Source organism: Schistocerca cancellata, chromosome 11, assembly GCF_023864275.1.
Source record: "Schistocerca cancellata isolate TAMUIC-IGC-003103 chromosome 11, iqSchCanc2.1, whole genome shotgun sequence".
Lineage (NCBI taxonomy): Eukaryota > Metazoa > Arthropoda > Insecta > Orthoptera > Acrididae > Schistocerca > Schistocerca cancellata.
The window spans coordinates 35,520,835-35,544,611 of NC_064636.1; the positions used below are offsets into that span (position 1 = coordinate 35,520,835).

The following is a 23,777-nucleotide window of genomic DNA, read 5'->3' on the forward strand; positions in this document are numbered from 1 at the left end:
TACCGCGGGCCTATTCTTACCCCCGAACCCGCAGGGGGGTTATGCAGCAGTAACAACAGAAAGACAAAGCAGTTACAGAACACGTAACAGACAGAAAAGAAAAGCCGTAAGTTAGAGGTCATCAGGTAACTTTCAAATGAGAACTTACCTCACCTGCAAAATGCGGAGAATCCAAGTCGTTGACAGAACCGTTGTCAGTGTCACAATCCTGCAACAAACAATGTCTAAATACATCTAACAACAACCAAAATTTCAGGTGCTTCAAGAGAAACCCACACTAGGTTTCTCAGCAGATTGAAACAACTTAAGTGCTATGTATGGAGTGAAAATTTTAAGTGGGTTCAATATTATTCTTTCAATGGAAGCCGAGTTCTGCACCTTGGATGCATTTATGTTTAATTTTCTTCTGGCAAAGAATTGTAATTAAATTGTGTGTCAAAATTCTGGTGAAACGTTAGTCTGACCCCACTTTTCCAGCGGTATGCTGGCCAGTATGTGTCACCACGATTTTGCTTTCTAGGAGTGTTTCCCTTCAGCTCTACACGCAATAAACAAATGCAAACCATTTGTCGATTTAGCACACCGGTGGAAGAGTTATACTACTTCCCTCTGACAAGAACGGAAATGGTATCAAAATATAGCCATAAAAATCGGTCGACATAAGCGTAGTAAATACAGTTTGCATTTTCGATAACATTTTAAATCAAAGATGCATGTTACTTAGTTCAAAGTATGCACAGATCAACAGTTAACAGGTTTCGGTGTAAATTACCACGATATTCACACACAACTACAACAAGTAATGTCCCACCACCCAAAAGACACAAGTAGGGAAGATGCTGAAGAAGATGAAAATTTGCAAGAGTCCACAAATAGGCAGATAAAATTCTCATTTTATTTTACTATTCCATTCGAGCAACTTCTCGTGTTAGTGTCACAGACAGATTCAGTCGGCAAAAGTCCACATCACAAAGGGTGCCGCACAAAGCTACTGACACCGTACGGAGTGCCGAGTGGGACATCTAAGTACTCCGATTTCCTCTCTACATCCATTTAGGTAATACAAATCACGCCTGCTTATTCTGCTCGGTGTCTGTTCTTTCACGTCCGAAGGACAGACATCGGGCGTTTATATAATCGATTTGCCTCTACGGGCCACGAATCCACCACCTGCAATGGGGAAGCACAATTCTGTTCGACCTCGGCAGGAATCTCAAACTAGTGAGTGTGGAGGACACCGAAGAGGACTGCGGATAAGTGGCATCCTGTGGAAACGTGGGTCGGCACCGAGGTGTGCCGAGACAGTGCACACAATTCTGATAGACACTGTGTCTGGATGCGACTACCTAGTAAGCAGGAGATATAGCGGCCAAGAGACAGTGTGGTACACACGTTCACTCGTCGCCACCACTTTCACGTAAAGTATCGGTGCAGCTGACAACAATTCCTGCCCTTTCCTTTCTCCCCCCTCCACCTTAATTTACATAATGTGTATTAAAGGTGTGGATTCCTCGTGATGTCTGTTCTTTCGGACACGTCCAAAAGAACAGACACCGTGCATTTACACAATTATAAGGTTTCATTACAGAAACTTTGACATTAACTTACGAACTACTGTTCCCCTCGATGGTGTATTTTCACCCACACACTAATTTTTCTCTTTCCAATGACGTTACCAACTTCTCTGAGCTGTGCCAGCTTTTCAGCTATCGATATTCGTTCAGAGATGCTAACTTTTCGGCACCTGCGGGTCTGTCACGAGGCGTGTCGAGATCGAGAGGAAGTGACAGCAGAGAGTGACGGGGTTAACAGAGTCCTCAGGGCCACGTGAAAGGGCCAGACGAAGCTGCGGCCGAGGCGTACACCGTGGAGGCGTACGTGAACAGACCGCAAGTAGAGGCGGTAAAAGGAAGGACTCCAGTTCAGAGAGAAGCGACCGCACGCGAATCGCAATCGTCAGGCCCGATCTGGGCCGCCGAAGCGGGAGACGGACTGCCGCGGGCGGGAAATGGAGACAGTAATTCGGATGCTCGGGGGAACTACGAACGTGTGCTGCGTAACTGGCGAGCAGTTGCACACGTCTGGTCTGCAGTGGACGGACAGCAGCCTCCACCAGTACACTGGTCACCGGACTCGTCCTAAAAGCTCCTGTCGCTAGTCGAACCCCACATTGGTGCACAGGCCGAGAGAATGTAACGCTGAAGGCACTGCCGAAATATAAACCACACTCCCAAAGTCAATTCGAGATCGGACAAGGGCTCTGTAGAGTTGCAGCAGTGTACGGCAATCTGCACCCCAATCGGTGTTGCTCAGGTAACGGAGTGCATCGAGGTGCCGCCAGCATTTCTGCTCAAGCTGACGAAGATGAGGGAGCGAAGTCAATCGAGTGTCAAAAACCGGTCCTAGGAATCGATATGTCTACACTACAGTGAGTGGCTCGTCACTAAGGTAAAGTGTGGGTTTCGGGTGAACGCTACAACACCGACAGAAGTGCACGACACACGACTTTGCGGCTGAAAACTGGAAGCCGTGGGTTAGAGCCCGTGACTGCGCCTCGTGGATGGCTCCACGGAGGCAGCTCAGCAGCACCAGTACTGGAGCAGCAGTACGGAATGCAGAAGTCGTCTGCATAGAGAGAAGGTGAGACGGAGGGCCCGACAGCTGCTGCTAGGCTGTTAATGGCTCCTAAAAACAGAGGGGTACTCAATATAGAGCCCTGCAGGACTCCATTCTCCTGGCTACAGATGGAACTATGGGAGTCACCAACTTGGACTCTGAAAGTACGGTGCATCAGTAAGTTTTGGATGAAAATCTGGAGCGGTCCCCGGAGACCCCACTCGTACAATGTGGCAAGGATACGATGTCGCCAAGTCCTGTCGTATGCTTTAAGTAAGTCAAAAAGGACGGCAATCGGGTGTTGCCGTCTGGAAACAGCTGTAAGGATGGCAGACTCGATGGACGCAAGATTATCAGTGGTAGAGCGACCCTGGCGGAAGCCGCCCTGACACGGAGCCAGCAGGCAACGTGACTCCAGGACCCAACCCGACTGCCGACATACGGTACGTTCCGGCAGCTTACAAAGAACGTCGGTGAGGCTGGTGGGCCGATAGCTATCCACATCGAGTGGGTTTTTACCGGGTTTGAGCACCAGAATGATGGAGCTCCCCTGCCGTTGCGATGGAAAGACGCCATCACAGATCCGGTTGAAGATGACGAGAAGGTGTCACTTGTAGTCAGATGAGAGATGTTTAATCATCTGGCTGTGGATGCGATCAGGCCCAGGAGCTGTGTCGGGGCAATGTGCAAGGGCACTGAGGAGCTCCCACTCTGTAAATGGGGCGTTATAGGATTCACTGCAGTGTGTAGTGAATGAGAGGATGTTCCCTTCCAGTCGTCGTTCGAGTGTGCGAAAGGCTGAGGCATAATTCTCCGACGCAGAGGTTAAAATGGCTCTGAACACTATGGGACTTAACTTCTAAGGTCATCAGTCCCCTAGAACTTAGAACTACTTAAACCTAACTAATCTAAGGACATCACACACATCCATACCCGAGGCAGGATTCAAACCTGCGATCGTAGCGGTCGCGCGGTTCCAGACTGTAGCGCCTAGAACCCCTCGGCCACCCTGGCCGGCTTAATTTATGTATATTTTAATACATATATTTTATAAATACATATAATATATAAAATGGTAACCCTGTTATCAAAAATCTCAATATGTACTTCAAATTTTTACCGATTACTGTAATAAATGTTTAGATGCACAAACTAATATATGTCCATTTCTTCCAACCCCTGTGTCCATCTCCTGTCTCCACATCCTCTCTCACCTCAAGCCTTGTTTGTTATTGCAAATCTGGATTCTGTAGTAGTATTTAAACCATAAATACAACTTTCAACGTTCCCATTTGCTAACAGTGTTTCACTGTGTGTGTGTGTGTGTGTGTGTGTGTGTGTGTGTGTGTGTGTGTGAGAGAGAGAACAAGTGACTTTCATTTCACAAAATGTTGAAAGTTATCTTTGCCTGATGGTGACCTTTACTGAACGGTAGTCCAGTGGCGGCTAGCATGCTGAGCATAGTTGTAGCTCTGAAATGAGAGCACAAAGAAGATGATGTAACCTGTTATTGAAATATGACAGGTGACCACTGCTGCTTTCACAGTAATTACCAAATGACATTAGTGAGAATCTCATTCTAACTGCACCCCTTATAAAATAAAAATTATTCTTTGAATACAGTTTGCGGTGAAATTAACCTCTTACTGCAATACATCACTATTCTTTTCCAATACCTGTTGCTGGTAGTGGCTGTTCTTATTGTTCCATTAATTATTGTGCATTTTAAAAACATACTGCTTCATAATTACAAGTTCAAACTAATTCAGATTGGTTATATCAATTAATATTTGGGATTTATTGTTAGCAAATTTCTAAATTTTGCATTTATTCCGTACTGTTAGCCATATACCAACATTGCAGTAACAATGAAGTTTAATGGTACTCCATACACAAACACACACACCATGAAACTGAATGCTAATAAGAAAGAGTGCAAGTGAACTAATCTATTTAAGCCTGTTTCATCTGAGGCATGTATCCACTACCGTGTAACTTCCACAAGCAACTTGTGCAACTATTTCCTGAAGTATTCACATTACAACAAAAGCTTGCACAGGTTATGTTCCAGGAACTTGTTGGAAGTACTTGCAGAAGTGTTTTACTTAGTTGAATCACAGGTAGACAAGAGCAAGGATACTGTAACATGCTTAAGAACAGCAACACTGTTTGTGCAAGACAAATCTTGATGAAAAAGATTTCAGTAAAAAAGGAAATGTCTGGGTGAAGGAACAGATACAGAGGGATACATATTTAAATTCTCAAGAAACAATATCGACAAACTAAAACTGGAGAGCGTTGCTCAGCCTAAAACCTTTCTGAGAATGTCTTACACAAATTTTGAATGCCTCTTCTCTATTTTACAATTAGATAATTGGAAACAGGACACAAAAATGCAACAAGCTACTGTATACCATCAATTGATCACCTTTCATTTCTCCACTTTTCACAAACAGTACTAATTTCTTTTATTACAAACAAATGCATTGTGTTTGTGGTAACATTAAAAAACTCAGCTAAAATTTTAAGACACCCGTACTGCTCTTCTGCTGCTTCTTGTAAAAAAAGTAATCAGCAATGGCTGAACTGGCCATTATATATGATTCAGGGTTTCAATATTACATTCATTTTGGCCCATCTAACTTTATGCTTTTCTCCTTTTTGAAACAGAGATTTTCAAACCGATACTGAACTCTCAAATCTTCTGGAAGTGTGAGAAAAACTTCCAGCAACTGACAGTTACTTGCAGCAAGAAAACACTTTCACTAACTTGCAGAAGTTACTTCTGGGAGTCTTGGTGGAGGGGGGCACTTCAACATCAAAAAATTTGCAGAAGCAGCTTTTCTACAATTACCTTGTGGAAGTTTACTTGAAAGAGGTCACTTGCATCTACAATGTGTTCCCGACAGATCTCTCTCTGGGGTAGTATTCTGATCTGCCACCAGTCAGTTTATCGACCTCACATTCAAAATGCATCATAAAAGGTAGTTCTGAGTTTTAAACTTTTAGTATATTGCCCTACCCCACCCTCCCTCTCTTGTACTTGGCTACGATTGAATCACATGCCAAATCCTGTGCATAAGATTAGTCTTATCACTAACTTTTCGTATAAAAAAAGGCCCAAAAATCTGTGAGGTTCGTAAATACAAGTACCAGTTTTCAATACCAGCCCACCGATGACCATACACAAAGTGGACCACTGGTATTAAAATGCAAGTTTTTACGTTAGATGCCTGTAAATATTTAGCAAAATTTGCTGTACCACATACAGTTGGAAGAATATTACAGTGTGCAGAACTTACGAAAATAAATAAATCGACTTTAATGAAATAAAAAATTTCAATGAGTAACAAACACAAAAGTACTTACAATTTCCTCTTTGATTATTATCTGTGCTGATTCATGATCATTCTGAAACGTAGAAACCTGTGAACAAAACAAATGAGTAGATTAGCCTCCTCCTACAGAATTACAGCTGCTTTAACTGAAATGTAAGCAAATGCTAGAGTGTGATATTGGTCCCCACCCCCTGAAATCTCTGTTGTGATGACAGCCTGATCCGTGGTGAAGAGTGTTTGGGTTAAGTTAGCACGTAATAAGTTAGTTACGAGTTGGTGAAGCTACTGAATGTGAATGCCAAATATAGGTTGTCAGGCTAAAGTCTAGATCAGAGACAGCACTGGTCACAACGGTCTTTCCCTACTGCTCATAGGGTGGCAATATGTCAGCTGCATGTATCCAATGGGATGATAGTTTCACATAACCAACGAGAGGTGAGAAAAGACAATATATTTGTACGAGCTGCTTGGAAGTCTATAATCTCAGTTGTTTCTTCTGAGTATGTCACAATGTCTGAAGCGGTTGTTAAGATGGGACCTGGGAGCACAGATTATTTTTCCGTAGTGGATTTCACATCACTATTGACTTGACAATATCGCAATACTCCTCCATACCTTGCTTGGAAAAATGTAGTCTGCCCATTGCCCTCTCAGTGGTGGTACAGAGACAGCAGCTAACACAACTCCTTTACTTCCGCCAGCCCCCCCCCCCCCCCCCCCCCAATACGACACTGCGAGTGTTGAGAATAGTGCTGCATGCAGTAGGTACCAAGATAAATTGACATAACCTGTATTAGATAATTGGTAAGTCCCGAAGTGTACGAGGGTCACTCCAAAAGAAATGCACACTATTTTTTTTAAATCCATCTTTTATTCTACATGTTTGAAAGTTTTACAGTATGTAGATACATCCTTTAGGAACAATATTTTCATTTTCCACATAATTTCCATCCCTCTCAACTGCCTTACGCCATCTCGGAACTAGCGCCTGTATACCCGCACGGTAAAATTCTGGACCAACCTGTTGGAGGCACTGTTTGGCAGAGTGCACAAGGGAGTCATCATCTTCAAACCTTGTTCCACGAAGAGTGTCTTTCAGTTTCCCAAAGAGATGATAGTCACACGGAGCCAGGTCAGGACTGTAAAGCGGGTGTTTCCGTGTTGCCCATCTGAGTTTTGTGATCACTTCCACGGTTTTTTGACTGACATGTGGCCGTGCATAGTCGTGCAACAGCAAAACATCCTGCTTTTGCTGATGTGGTCGAACATGAGTTGATCGAGCTTTAAGTTTCTTCAGTGTTGTCACATATGCATCAGAATTTATGGTGGTTCCACTCAGCACGATGTCCACAAGCAAGAGTCCATCGGAATGGAAAAACACCGTAGCCATAACTTTTCCAGCAGAAGGAGTGGTTTTGAATTTTTTTTCCTCGGGTGAATTTGCACGATGCCACTCCACTGATTGCCTCTTCATCTCTGGTGAAAAATGATGGAGCCAAGTTTCATCAAGAAATTCATCTCCACCATTCTCGTATTGTTCAAAACGTTCGCTGCATACCGTTTTTCTTGTTTCTTTGTGAGCCACTGTCAACATCCTGGGAACCCATCTGGCACAAACCTTTTTTAACGCCAACACTTTCAGTATTCTGCAAACTCTTCCTTCCCCTATCCCAACGTAGCGTGACAATTCGTTCATTGTGATGTGTCTGTCAGCCGCCACCAATTCGTTAACTCTCTCACATTGGGTGGAGTGGGTGCAGTACGAGGCCTGCCACTGCGAGGACAATCCTCAATATTGCCGTGCCCGCTTTCATCACGTAACCTGCTCACCCACCAACTAACTGTACTGCTATCGACAGCAGCATCTCAGTACACCTTTTTCAACCTCTTGTCGATGTTTCCCACTGTCTCGTTTTCATAGCACAGTAATTATATGACAGCACGTTGCTTGTGACGAATGTCAAGTGTAGCAGCCATCTTGAAGACATGCTGTGACGGCGCCACTCACGGGAACAAGTTGAACTGAGTTTGAAAACAAGCGGGAAGGATGTATCTACACACTGCAAAACTTTCACACATGCAGAATGAAAACTGTATTTTTACAAAAATAGTGTGCATTTCTTTTGGAGTGACCCTCCTACTTTTATGCGTATTATTTACATACATCATACGTAGACAATCGAAAATGGATGGGGGTGACAGTCCACTAAATAACTTTTACCAAACCAATGTACAATTCACAACTTAATATCTTCCTTATACAGGGTGTTCATTTTATGTAAAGACAACAAAATTACTCGACAACTACAGATCAGATGAAAAAAAAATTTTTTTTTTGATATGACGACGGAATACAACATTGTGGATGGGATTTCCAATTAGAAGTTATTGAATATTGGCCTGTACTACCCTCACAGCACAGAGGTGGGTCCATGTGCCACTGAATATTAAAGGGTTATTGAGTAACATGTTGCAAATTATGACTGCGTATCCATTTCTATTCCTCCAATTACAGTGCCATCTGTGGTAAAATGAAGAAAATGCTTCAGGCCAAACATATGCAGATTTTGCTGCATAAATCTTAATCTGCAATTTAAAAAAAACAGGGGTTCCCATTGAAGATTTCAAAACTTCTCCCCCCCCCCCCCCACATGCATGGTGGTGGTGGTGGTGGTGGTGGTGGTGGTGGTGGGGGTGGTGGGAATTGTTTTATCAGTGAAAGTCACCCTCCAAGATAAACAAATTGGAACTGTAACTTTTTTTTATCTAATTTTTAGTTTGCAATATTTCAATGTCTTCAATTAAAATGAACACCCTGTATATTACATACAAAAGTACTGTATCTGGAAGGGACATAGCTTACCTTGGCACCATTTGTATCGGCTGATACACTTGTGAGACCCAAAAGCTCTATCACCTTATCCCCAAATTCCTGAAACAAAATGTCTTATCTTAGTAAAGGCTCAACCCTGACATTGGCTAGTATCTACAAATTGCGCACCTTAAAACTGCACACCTTACGTGTGAAAGTTATGATAAATAGTTCATTTATTCATTCATCTGAATAATATTTTGATCCCTAAACACACACTTGCAATCATTACTAGCAACACAGGTGTTTTTGCACAGAAAACAAATATTGGAAGAATTAAAATTAACTACAAACTAACACACAGCTACTTTGTCCCAGCACCACACCTTAAGTTGACAGTTACTTCTGAATAATGACATTAATCGGACGCTTATCACTGATTTCAGCTGTATTTTTACATTTGTCAACAAATGCCTCTCTACTATGAAGAATACAGTTGGCTTCACTTCTTGCATTTTGTCCTCAGTCTAAAAGGAGTTCCACATCATGCAGCTGTCAGCAGTAGTCTACACTGTGCAAACCTTTTTATTTCTGCGTGGCTTCTGCAAAGCTACAACCACTTTACACCAGAAAAAATATACAACTTAAGAAAGTTAAAGACAAACTGGACTTCAATACCCCAAGACAGACTGACATACTGCAAACTCACATAAAATAACACGCTTAAAACATTTTAGTAAATTTCCAATATCTGCTCAGCACTTGCTATGTAATATTTTCAACTTTCTGAATTACAACTTGTCCCTGAAAACCCATTTTACAAGATATCAGAACATTTAAAATAAACATTACCAATATTTCTTAAAGATGTGGAATTGAATTATAAGAACCTCACTGTAAAGCTGTTAACTGTACATTTAATGTCTACACCTATTCTTCTATAAGAGGTCAATGGTGAATAAAGAATATAACTGAATTGGATGCATTGTCCAACAGGTGCTGCTACCTTTTTACATATAAATATATAGTGAAGTATATACCTTTAGCCAAGAAAATTTGTAAATACACTTTTAAGTTCCCCAACACCACACCCTTGATGACTGGTGTTGTATACTGATAATGAGATTCACATTTTTATATTAGGTGGTCATAGAATTAATTTTAACAAAATTTGTCACACAGTATTTAGTTGTGAGTGTTTACATCACTTTACAGAGACCTGAATTTCAGAAAGTAAATAAATAGAACATACAATAAAAAAATTACAATGAAAAACACAGTCGTATTTACAGTTTCCTCTTTGATTATTATCTGTGCTGAATCTTGATCATTCTGGCGTGTCGAAATCTGCAAACAACAAAACAAGAGAGTATGGTAAGACTCTACAGATTGGGAGCTTCTTTAACTGAACTACAATCAATGGCAGGAGTGTGGTATTGGACATCAACCCCTGAAGTCCCAGTTTTGGTGACAGAACAATCTTTAGCGTAACTGGTTGTCTAGGTTATGTTGGAAGGCAGCATTTGGTAGCCAGTTGGTGAAGCCAACAGATGCGAATACCACACAAACAATCTCAGGCTAAAGTGTAGATCGGCACCAGAATCAGCCACAGTGGTGTTTCTTTACTGCTGACAAATTAGCAATCGTCAGCTTCACATACCCAATGGGACAACCATTTCACCTAACCAAAGGGAGGCAAGAAAGGAGGCAACTTATTTCTATGAGCAGCATTGGCATCTATATACTTGGTAGCCACGAATACTTGGTTGTTTCTTTTGAGTATGTCATGATTTCTAAGATAGTTGTCAACGGTGCAATCAGAGCTTAGCTGCTTTTTTCACATACACAGCAGATCTCACATCTATATTGATGTGAGAATGTGCCACTATTCCTTTGTCTCTTGTTTGGAAACACATCTGCCCACTGTTCCCTCATTGGCTGTGCAGAGCCGGCTACTGACACACCCCCTTCTTCCCATCACACCTCTCAGCTAATGCTCACAACACTGTTGTGCAGAATACTCATGTACACCACTAACTTGATCTATAAATTTCACCACTTTGCGTTGCAAAAACTTTTAATGTCCAAGGTAAATTCAGAAAACCTATGTCAGATATGGAAAAGTCTCTGACAAGTGTTTTGATACACGTTTTGTACATGTATTGTATGTAAATTATAAAAATTGAAGTGTTCCACTATGTAATTCTTAATGAACCAATCTACTATTCACAACTTAATATGCTTCTTACATATTACATACAGAAGTTTAAATCTGGAAGGGACATAGCTTACCTTGAGACTATTTGCATCAGCCGATACATTATCGAGACCAAACAGCTCTATCACCTTATCCCCAAATTCCTGAAACAAAATGTCTTTCCTTAGTAAAGGCTCACCCCTTACATTGGCTAATATCTAGAAAGTATACACCTTATGTGTGGAAGCAATGGTAAATGGTTCATTCGATCTTATATTTGAACAATTTAACATTCAGAACACTCACACACACGCGCGCACGCGCACACGCACACGCACACGCGCACACACACACACACACACAATTTGTTCTGCATGGAGTACAAACGATGAGGAATGACATTGAGCAAAAGCTTATTGGTGATTTCAGCCTCATTTACGTGCTTGTCAACAAACGCCACCTCTACTGTGAAGTACGTAGTTAGCTTTACTCCTTATACTTTGTTCGCAGTCTGTATTTAATGCAGCTCTTCGCACCAGTCTGTCCTTTGCAAGGCTCTCCATCTCTGCACAACTCCTGTATGCCACACCAATTAGAAGCTGCTTAATGTATTCCAGTCTCTGTCTCCCTCTACAATTTATACCCCTGCACTTCCTTCCACTACCAAATTAAGGATTCCTCAGTGTCTCAGAATGTGTCCTCGTGACCAACTGCTTCTTCTGGCCACATTGTGCTGTAATGTTGCTTTGTCCTCAGTTTGACTCAGAACCTCTTCATCAATTGAATCGTTGAATCAGTCAGTGGAAAAAGGAACTGTGTAACTTTTCCTTACTTTTCAGTGGAGACAACGAACTGTTATTGATAAACTATTTGACAGACTGAATTGAAATTTTTGACACTTGTTGTTCACTACTCATACATACTGTGAATGAAAATAATTTTCATGTCTTCTGAAAATAGCTTATGAAAAAAAAACTGAATTGTAACATAGTTCCTTTCACCAGTCAACAAGGGACTTCAGCACTTTTCATGAGTATATATTCAAAATTATACCTTTCTGGACTAAAACTCAAATTCATTGATTAACTAATTGAAAATTATCTTCAACTGAACATGAAAACAGCTACTTCATAGAATTCAAAGTTCTGGATAGTTCATAATTTATCATATAGAGTTATCACTTGCAGTGGGTCATTTCAATATCTCTTCATAAAAAAATCTCAGCATCTTCTCCATGGATGTACTTAACCATTTTCTGAATATCTTCAATTTTCTATTTTATCAATTCTAACCTTTTTCCATCACATAGCCTTTGCAAGCCAATTTGAAATGAAGCAAGTATACTTTTTGCCAGATTAAAGAGTAACTGACGCAGCCGTTTATAAAAGGGCAGACTGTCACGACTCCCTGTTTTGTTACTTCATAACTAAATTCTTTAAACACTGCCACAGAATTTCTTTTTTCTCTTCACAGGGGTGTCTTGAGATGTGCTGTTTCCCTAGATTGTACTTTTTTTGTAATGACAAAGCCTTCATGTGTCAAAGTCCATTATGTCTTCACATTCTGCCATAGCAACTGTAACTTCAGAAATACTGTTTGCTATGATACCCACATACTCTTTAGGGGTGTAAACTCTGTCACATCCCCGTATTCGTCTCTGCAATATTCCACACACATGGTCACAAGTGACTTATTTTGGGAAATCTGAGATTGTTTTTCTTTCTTTTTTTAATTTTTCAGTGTCTGTTAACGCAAGGTACATCCTCACTATGGTGTATAGTATTATTCTTATTTTGACCAAGTGCTCCGTCTGAGAACAGGTGTACTTTTGCAACATTCTTCGATACATAGTTTTTAATGTAGTGGTACAGGAATGAAGAGACCACATTTGTTACCTTTTTCACTTCACCTTCATAATATAAGTACACCGCGGAATGCCTAGACTTTATATCATAAATGCAGAAACAGTTAACCCACAGCTTATGTAAATAATATGTTCCCAGCACTGGGATGTTCGGCAGAGGCTAGTTTTGCATGATGTCAAAAGCTAATCCAATAATGTCATCCCTGCCCATACATTCTTGCTCAGTTATTGTAATGAATTTATAAAGCATCCTGATGTGCCACTTGTGAATATCCAACTCAAGTTGGACAGCTCTTTTACTACTGTCAGAGATATGTGGACCTTTTAACTTAGCCTACGTTCCTCGCATTTGCCACATACAACAGTTTGGGGACAACCGAATGGAAAATTTTAATTTACACAAAAATGTTTCCTACAGAAATCTTATTCCACATTTATTTTTGGATACTTCCTAAGGAACTTTTCATGCGTAGTTTCCAGATCCGAGTGTACATCTAGGTATTTCATTTTCTTCCCAGCATAGTGAGTTTCATTGAGTGGGGAAGATGTGATGTGGGTATCTATCAAATTTATCACATCTTCCGAAACTTTGGTTGTGCATGTATTTGTCCCTTGCATGTCCTTTGGAGTTTGTGCTTAACTAGTAACTGACAAATAAGAAAAACACATTTCTGTGATACAGCACGAAGACTGAAAAAAAGCATGTTTGCAGACACGAAATCATCTACCACAGACAATGTCATGGTAAATGAAGGAATGTTTCTTGATACTATTGATGTCACTGACAACTTTTATTGGCCTTCTTTTTGTAATGTCACCTGCCACAACCAACCCTTATCAATATACCGTAAGAGTCAGGATATTTATCTACAATTTTTACTTATGGATCCTGACTATTTTCTCGTTGTTTGAAAAGTTCGATAGTATCTTTATGCGATCATCCTCACTGATACGGTGGAAACATTCCATTTCCGGATCTGTAATTTACTAATAATTAATGAATAAAAAAATAGGAGTGCAGGTAAGCTACTACAAATAGCATAGCGAACACATTATTGTGGCCAAGATAGACATGAAGCACACGCCTACTACAGTAGTACAAGTTTATATGTCAACTAGCTCTGCAGAGGACGAAAGAGATTGATGAAATGTATGACGAGATAAAAGAAATTATTCAGGTAGTGAAGGGAGACAAAAATTTAATAGTCATAGGTGACTGGAATTCGACAGCAGGAAAAGGAAGAGAAGGAAACGTAGTAGGTGAATATGGCTTGGGGCTAAGAAATGAAAGAAGAAGCCGCCTGGTAGAATTTTCCACAGAGCACAACTTAATCTTAGCTAACATTTGGTTTAAGAATCATGATAGAAGGTTGTATACATGGAAGAACCCTGGAGATACTGGAAGGTGTCAGACAGATTATATAATGGTAAGAGCTGAATGACTTTCCGGCCAAGTGTTCTTTCAACCTAGGGGACAGGTAATAGTCACTGGGTGCCAAGTCAGGATATAGGGTGCGTGGGTGATTATGTTGCGTTGAAACTGTTTCAGGAGAGCAACAGTTTGCTGAGTGATGTGTGGGCAAGCAATGTCATGGAGAATGTGTACGCACTTGCTCAACATTCCTCTTCTCCGTTTGAGTTTTTTCAGAGTCTCACAGTACCTGTAAGCATTAATTGTGGTCCCAGCAATTCAGCTCCGATGACGAGGTGAAAGAAGAGGTTCATAACTTTCTGAACAGCATGGCGGTGAGCTGAAATGACGTGGGCATACAAAAACTGCCACAGCGTCTACAAAAATCCATCGACAGAAATGGTGATTATGTCGAAAAATAGCTAAACGTTCAAGCTGTAAACTGATGTAAACCATTGTAGAAATAAACAGGTCTATGTACTTATAAAAAATAGGAGACCTTACTTGGGATTACCCTCGTATTATGGAAATGGAACAGGATGAAGATAACTGCGAGATATGATACTGCGTGAAGAGTTTGACAGAGCACTGAAAGACCTGAGTCGAAACAAGGCCCCGGGAGTAGACAACATTCCATTGGAACTACTGACGGCCTTGAGAGAGCCAGTCCTGACAAAACTCTACCATCCGGTGAGCAAGATGTATGAGACAGGCGAAATACCCTCAGAAGAATACCCTCAGAAGAATACCCTCAGAAGAATACCCTCAGAAGAATATAATAATTCCAATCCCAAAGAAAGCAGGTGTTGACAGATGTGAAAATTAACGAACTATCAGTTTAATAAGTCACAGCTGCAAAATACTAACGCGAATTCTTTACAGACGAATGGAAAAACTGGTAGAAACCGACCTCGAGGAAGATCAGATTGGATTCCGTAGAAATGTTGGAACACATGAGGTAATACTGATCCTACGACTTATCTTAGAAGAAAGATTAAGGAAAGGCAAACCTCCATTTCTAGCATTTGTAGACTTAGAGAAAGCTTTTGACAATGTTGACTGGAATACTATTTTTCAAATTCTAAAGGTGGCAGGGATAAAATACAGGGAGCAATAGGGTATTTACAATTTGTCGAGGGACACGAAATGGAGGCAGTGGTTGGGAAGGGAGTGAGGCAGGGTTGTAGCCTCTCCCCAGTGTTATTTAATCTATCAGCAAGCAGTAAAGGAAACAAAAGAAAAATTTGGAGTAGGGATTAAAACCCATGGAGAAGAAATAAAAACTTTGAGGTTTGCTGACAATATCTTAATTCTGTCAGACATAGCAAAGGGCATGGAAGAGCTGTTGAACGGAACGGACAGTGCCTTGAAAGGAGGATATAAGATGAACATCAACAAAAGCAAGACGAGGCTAATGGAATGTAGTCGAATTAAGTCGGGTGATGCTGAGGGAATTAAATTAGGAAATGAGACACTTAAAGTAGTAAAGGAGTTTTGCTATTTGGGGAGCAAAATAATTGATTCTGGTCGAAGTAGAAAGGATATAAAATGTAAACTGGCAATGGCAAGGAAAGGGTTTCTGAAGAAGAGAAATTTGCTAACTTCGAGTGTAGATTTAGGTGTCAGGAAGCCTCTTCGGAAAGTATTTGTATGGAGTGTAGCCATGCATGGAAGTGAAACATGGATGATAAATAGTTTAGACAAGAAGAGTGTGTGTGTGTTTGAGGTTTACGGGCGCTAAACAGCGGGGTCATCAGCGCCCAAACGCATAAAAACAGGAACACATGCAGTGAAGGGACGAAGACTGACAGCGAACAAGGAGAACGGCTAAAAGACACAGACCTGACGCAGTTTCAAATCCTCACATACAGAGGCAAAACAAGAGGAGAAGGAACACACTAAAAAGGAAGAGAAACACAAGGAAAAGAGAACAGAAACCGAAGGGAAACAAGGAGGTAATCGTGACTGGCTGACCTCTTACCTAAAACCTGGGTGAGCCAGTCACCCAGCAGCACATTAAAACCCTCTCCCCAAAATCCGAGGCAACAAATTGGACAGGACACAAAACCGTAAGACCTTAACTACAGTCGTTGCTTCATCTTGCAAAATAGAGGGCAAATCCGGTGGCAAAGAAACCACCGCCCTCTGGTCAGAGAATAAAAGACAGTCAAGTAAAATGTGGCGGACAGTAATCTGGACGCCACAAGCACTGCAGATTGGGGGGTCCTCCCGCCGGAGTAAAAAACCGTGCGTTAAGGGACTGTGCCCAATGTGGAGGCGAGTGAGGAGAACCTCATCCCGCCTGCATGACTGGTAGGACATACGCCATGGCCGCGTGGTGGCCTTGACCAGACGCAGCTTATTTTCACCGACTGCCAGCCACTCCTCTTCCCACTGACGCAGAACGCGAAAACGCAGGAGGGAGGTAACAGCATGGAGGGGGACGGCACATGCAACAACGTGAGGGAGGGAACGTGCATCTTTGGCAGCCACATCCGCCAGTTCGTTTCCCCTAATACCCACGTGCCCCGGCACCCAGCAGAAGGAAACCTCCTTCCCCTGCCGTTGCAGGTGGAGTAGGGCATCATGGATGTTCTGGACGACCGTATCCGCTGGGTACAAGTGTTGCATGGCCTGAAGACACTCAGGGAGTCAGAACAGATGAGGAACTTAAGACTGGGAACACATCTCATCTGCTCCAATGCTCGCAAGATCGCAAACAATTCGGCATCAAAGATGGTAAACGCCGCAGAAAGCAGTAACTCGAAGACTCGATCAGGGAAAACAACAGCACAACCAACAGAGTCCCCCTGTTTAGAGCCATCCATAAATACTGGTACATGGTCGGGATGCTGGTTTAAAATATCATAAAATAAGGAGGTAAAAACAAACGCAGGAGTGCAGCTCCTCTGGTACTCCGACAAGTCTAAAAGGACGCTGGGCCTCTGGAGCAACCAGGGAGGCAGGCGAGTAAAACCTTGTCATTGGGGGGCCACACGCTCGACACCAAGGGACTCGAGAAATGCTTGGCACGAATTCCAAATGGTCTCGTTGCCCTGGGACGACTGGAAAAGAGACGTTCCATAGGCGGTCGGGCAACGGTAGGGTACGCAGGGGAGGTAGGACAGGCAAGGAATTGACACACCCGTCGCACCATGAGGAGTTTCCGCCGGATGGCGAGCGGCGGTTCCCCTGCCTCAGCACACAGGCTGGGGATGGGACTGGTACGGAAGGCACCAGTGGCCAGCCTGATACACTCATGGTGTACTGCGTCAAGGATCTTCAGATATGAAGGCCGTGCGGACCCATACACGGTGCAACCATACTCAAGACGCGATCGGACAAAAGCCCTCTAAAACTGCAGCAGACGCGCCCGATCTGCTCCCCAGGACCGATGGCTCAGACACTTCAAAATATTCAGCGCCTTCAGGGCCCGCACCTTGAGGTCTTTAAGGTGCGGCAACCACGACAACTTGGAATCAAAAGTGAGGCCCAGGAACCGCACAGTGTCGCTAAAAGGAAGAATGGTGTCCTTCAGACGCAATTCAAGGGAGGTAAAAAGACGTCGAGAACGATTAAAATGAACACACACACATTTGTCTGCAGAAAAGGTAAAACCCGTCTTCGCAGTCCGTGTCTCTAATCGCTGTATCGTAAGCTGCAACTGCCGACTAGCAGTGACCAGACTGGAGGAAGAACAGAAAACAGCAAAATCGTCCACAAACAAGGAGCATTGGGCAGGACTCCGGACAGTGGACGTGATACTGTTAATGGCGACGGCAAAGAGGGTGACACTTAAAACGCTTCCCTGAGGAACACCATTCTCCTGCACATACAAATCAGATAGCGCATCACCAACCCTATATCGAAAGAGGCGGTGGGAAAGAAAGGACCGAATGAAGATGGGGAGACGGCCACGAAAACCCCACTCGTGGAGTTGATTGAGGATATGGCGGCGCCAAGTAGTATCATACGCCTTATGAATGTCAAAGAAGACACCGAGACAATGCTGGTTACGTAGGAAGGCCTGCTGGATGGCCGTCTCAAGCAGGGTCAAGTTGTCTATAGTTGAACGACATCTCCGAAAGCCACACTGCGAGCGGCTAAGGAGCTGCCTGGTTTCCAGCAGCCAAACCAGGCGACGGTTGACCACGCGTTCTAACGTCTTCCCGACGCAGCTCGTCAAAGCAATACTCCGATAACTATTGGGATGCGTTCGGTCCTTCCCCGGTTTGAGGAGGGGGATCAAAATCGCCTCCCTCCACGAGTCAGGGTACGTGCCAGATAACCATATCATATTAAAAAAATTCAGGAGAACTTCCTTGGAAGGCAGTGACAAGTGCTGCAGCATGCTGTACCGGATTCGATCATGGCCAGGCACAGTATCATGAGCCACAGACAGCGCCGAATCCAGTTCCCGCATTGTGAAGGGGCAGTTGTAGGGTTCAGAATTTGGAGACCGGAAGTCCAAGTGACCCCTCTCGATGGCAGTGCGGTAGCGGCAGAAATCTGGATCACAGTTAACAGTAGCGGTAGATTCCGCAAAATGCATGGCCAGTGCCTGGGCAATGTCTCTCGGCGCCGTGAGGAGACTTCCCTGATGCAGCAATGCCGTGACAGGGAGCTGGCCGAGTTTCCTGGAAATCCTCCTGATGGCTTCCCATACTTTCGTAAAATTAGTGGAACGGGAGATGGAGTTCAAGAACGAGTGCCATGACCGTCGTTTGCTCTCTTTAATCACTCGCCACGCTTTGGCCCTTGCCACCCGAAAGGCCGCAAGATTGTCAGCTGAGGGACGGCACTTGAAGCGGCGCAGAGCTGCACGGCGGGCTCGGATGGCTGAGTGGCACTCAGTGGTCCACCAAGGGACAGGACGCCTCTTGGGATGACCGTGGGATTGACAATTCAGCAGCATGGGAGATCACGGCTGTAACATGGTCTACCCATTCGTGGACGCTGGCACGGTGTTCCAAAACAGCCAGTTGGCTGAAAAGTGTCCAGTCAGCTCTGCAGAGGTGCCACCGGGGCGGCACTGGTAATGCCATAGCCTCAGCCAGGAGGCGAATCCAAAGGGGGAAGTGGTCACTAGAATGGAGGTCAGCAGCAACCTCCCACACAGCAGAATCCGCGAGTGCTGGAGAGCAAAAGGAAAGGTCAATAGCTGATGACGACCCAGAAGCAGTACAGAAATGAGTGGGAGCACCAGAGTTGAGGATACACAGTTCTTTAGACATCATGAGGCTTTCCAGAATGCGACCCCTGGGGCAAGTAGTCGAAGAGCCCCATAAGACATTATGAGCATTGAAGTCCCCCAGAAGAAGAAATGGGCGGGGGAGTTGGCTAATAAGGTCAGCGAGAGCCTCAGAGTCTATCGCATCCTGAGGTGGTAAGTAAAGGGAACAGACTGTGAGCCTCCGACCCACAAGAAGGTCAACTGCAACTGCTTGCAGGTCTGTAATGAGAGGGAGCTCAGATGAGGGGGTGCATGTCACGGACAAAAACCGCAACACCACCCTTTGCCCTTTCCCCCGTCAGATCATCTTTCCGATATACGGTATAGCCCCGTAAAGAAGGAGCATCAGTGGTCCGAAAATGTGTCTCTTGGAGACATAAGCACAAAGGGCACTCTCGTACAAGGAGTTGTAATTCGGCCACATGCGTCCTGAACCCATTCAGATTCCACTGTAATATGGGAGCCAGTGATCAGGGTGGCTGAACTTTCACCCTGCCTCTGTGTTTTGGAGGAGAGCCCATACTGGCCGGAGATTTATTCCTGGGGCGAGAAGATCGACCCCGGTCGACATCAATGTCCATCAGCTCGGATGACGACCCACGGGAGATGTCAGACAGTATGATGGCCTCGTCATCGGACCGACCCTGACCAGTCTCCTCAGGTGGCAAAACCTTCACCTACGGTGTCTTTGTCTTGGGGGGCTTAGAAGGCAGAGCCTTGGCAGCAGGTGGAGCTGTACCCGCCTGGGCAGAAGGCGCCACATGGGAAGAGGCAGGAAGTACCCCAACGTCAGCAACCACGGCCTTGTCCGACGTTGTGGGGAGAGCCGCAGATTTCAAAACAACCGCAGCAGCACAAGTGCACTGGCAAACGCAGGTATTAGTGCTAACACTAGCAACCTCCGTTTGCGTAGCAACAGTGGCCATTTGTACCGGTTTTTTCAGAGCGGAAGCGAAAGATGTCGTAAACACAGGAGGTTGCATGGCCTTAAAGAGCTTCTTGGCCTCACCATAGGGGATGCGCTTAGACGTTTTGATCTCCTGGATCTTCCGTTCGTTGAGATAGATGGGGCAGACCCGGCTCCAGGCAGGGTGACTCCCAGAACAATTCACACACTTCACAGGTGATGAACAATCGGCTCCTTCATGGGCAGGCTGACCACATTTACCACAAGTGGCTATCCCATTGCACCCCAACGTAGTATGCCCAAAGCGCTGACATTTAAAACAGCGCATCGGGTTGGGGAAATATGGCCTTACTGGCAAACGTAAGAACCCCACTTTAACATGCTCTGGGAGTCGTGGGCAACTGAATGTGAGAATAAATGAGTCAGATTTGACTAGGTTCCAATCGACTCGTTTCATAATATGCTGCACGTCAACAATACCTTCATCAGCCCATTCAGATTTTAACTCGTCTGTGGGGATATCCACCAAGTCCCTACATGTCACAACACCCTTACTGTAGTTCAGAGTGGAGTGGAGCTCGGTCTCGATAGCGTACTCACCGAAACAGGTTGCTTTCCGAAGACAAGTGACTTGACGGGAACTAGATGTCTCAACTAACAGAGTCCCATTGCACAGTCGCTTCACAGATTTAAGTGTTCCTGCAATTCCCTCAAGACCCTTGTGGATGTAAAAGGGAGAAACCCTCTCAAAGCTACCCTCCTTCCGTTTAATAATCAAAAACACATTCTGATTATCAGCATGTGCTCTGTTACGACAGTCTGATAAATCTCGATCAACACTAGGCGCTGGAGGACTCGCAGCACGAAGTCGCTTCTTCGATGGGGTGTGTTTTCCTACCAGTGGCCCACCCAAACCACTGGTAGGGGGAAATGTAGAGGTCGAAGGGTCCATTGGGTCCCACGAGCAGCTAGGGAACTAAAGGTCCGCTCAGACAGAGCCCCGTGTGCCTGAGTAAGCCTTATACAACTGGGGTGTGGCAGGTGCCCCAGAGGTTGCCCGCTTGCGACTGTTCCACCTCAACAGCCATGCATCTCATAGGTGCGGAGCACACCGGAAGATTGAGGGGTTTTTATAGAGGTTGGCCTTCCTCGCAATCCAGGCAGTCAAGCCAAGATTACCATTCCCCGCAGCACACAACATTCCACCGCTGCGCCATATGGTGGTCGCTGAAGCATGTCCGGGGGTTACGGTGACAGGAGACTGGCGGCGCAGACCAGTCCCCAGCTCAGGACCCCGGGGTCGCCAAGCCCGTACTCAGCAAATGAATGCTGAGCCCCTGGGGGCGACAAGAAGAGAACAGAAGCTTTCAAAATGTGGTGCTACAGAAGAATGCTGAAGATTAGATGGGTAGATTACATAACTAATGAGGAGGTATTGAATAGAACTGGGGAGGAGAACAATTTGTGACTCAACTTGACCAGAAGAAGTGATTGGTTGGTAGGACATGTTCTGAGGCATCAAGGGATCACCTATTTAGTATTGGAGGGTAAAAATCATAGAGGGAGACCAAGAGATAAATACACTAAGCAGATTCAGAAGAATGTAGGTTGTAGAGGCTTGCACAGGACAGAGTAGCATGGAGAGCTGCATCAAACCAGTCTCAGGACTGAAGACCACAACAACAACAACAACAACAACAACAACATGGGTAGAGGTCGTCCTTGGCAACTGGAAGAAAATAATAATTGGATCCTCCCACCTCAGATGATACAATTGCTGGAAGGCCGAAAGAAAACTTCAGTCCAATTTCAAACAGGTACTGACACACAATTATAGCTGGAGGTGACTTCAATTTACCCTCGACATGTTGGCAAAACTACACGTGTAAATCTGGAGGTACGCATAAAATATCTGAAATTCTCCTGAATACATTCTCTGAAAATTATTTCAAGCAGTTGGTTCACAAGCCCAATCTAATAGTAAACAATTGTGAGAACACACTTGTCTTAGCAACAAATAATCCTGAGCTAGTTTTACAGTGTTAAAACACTGTTTTTCATAAGCTGCAATTTTTCCAACCCCTGCAATGCTGAAACTATTAGTCCCAGAGAAAAATGAATGGGACCTTTCACATAGGAAATTTAATGTATTTTTCCCTTGTTGTGGGAACCATTTTCAGCAGAAGCAATCTTTTTTGAGACTCAAGAAAAACCTAAATCATTAGCTTTAAATGACCCACACCAATTCTCACACCCCATTACTCAGGTTTTTTGTACATTATTTGTAGAGACCCCCCCCCCCCCCCCCCCCCCGCCCTTGTAACTGTACACATTCTTTCCCCTTATCTTCGTTCACTGACTGAACGTGTTGTGTAAAACTGCACTTTGTATGTACTTCACTTCTGTTGTCATCAGTTATTTGTTGCCTGAATAGCAAAACTCTTCTATTTTCAGTGTAGCATTACCCAATCTAATTGTTTCAGCATTGCGCAATTTAATTCAACAGGTCTTATAAAACTCCACTAGTGTTTCTTTCTGTGTTTGGTTCCTCAGGCACCCATTTATTGTTCCACATATATTTGAGAATTCTGCCCGCTTCTTTGCATCACATACACATGTAACATATCACACCTTATATAGCAAAATATAAGAGCAGGTAAAATATTTCACAGACAACAATTGCACCCTGTTGGGGTCTTTTCATTTGTATGCCATTGCTTTTCACTTTCCTGTTGATACCTTTGGGTTTTATTCTTTACATACGGGGTGTTCAAGAAGTCTCTCAGCAGTGCCGTACGATTGTTAGCCACGCGTGCCGTATGCCACAGTGAATTTACCGAAATGAAACTCAGTGAAATAGAAGTTATTAATTTATTGAATATTCATTTCTATTTACAAATTTTCACATTAAATGTCCGTGTTGTTGAATACACAATTCAATTTATCTAATCATGTTTCCAAAAACAAGCTGTAACATTTCTTCTTTAACAGAAGCAGTTAAAGTGGATATTGCAGTTTTCAGTCCATCGGGACTCTGGACGGTTTTTGTAGCAGTTGCTTTTGCTGCACCCCAGAAGAAAAAGTCAGGTGATGTTAGGTCAGGCAGTCATTGAGGCCGAAGTCCCTGTGAAATTATGCAATCACCAGAAACATCAGCAATCAGTGACACTGAAGATGCGAGCTGTATGGGTGGTTGCAACATCTTGTTGAACGTAACTGTTCAGTATTTCACTTAACACGAGTTCTCCTATAAATGGGTACAGAATATCACTGCACTATCTTTGTGTGTTTATTGTTTTGTTGAAAAATACGGAACCCACAATACGACGTCTAGAAATTGCAATCCAAACTCCGATTTTCACAGAATGAAATGGTTCCTCACGAATACACAATGGATTT

General features: G+C 43.7%; 1 protein-coding gene across 1 annotated transcript in view; it reads right to left on the reverse strand.

The window, feature by feature from the left end:
* LOC126108116 (uncharacterized) overlaps positions 1–23,777 on the reverse strand; it is a 212,891-nt gene that overhangs the window by 112,833 nt on the left and 76,281 nt on the right. The window contains exons 4-7 of the mRNA XM_049913347.1: positions 11,059–11,127; positions 8,818–8,886; positions 5,986–6,042; positions 149–208 (exon numbers count right to left, since the gene is read on the reverse strand). Coding sequence (XP_049769304.1) covers positions 149–208; positions 5,986–6,042; positions 8,818–8,886; positions 11,059–11,127 — 255 coding nt within the window. The remainder of the gene's footprint in view (positions 1–148; positions 209–5,985; positions 6,043–8,817; positions 8,887–11,058; positions 11,128–23,777) is intronic.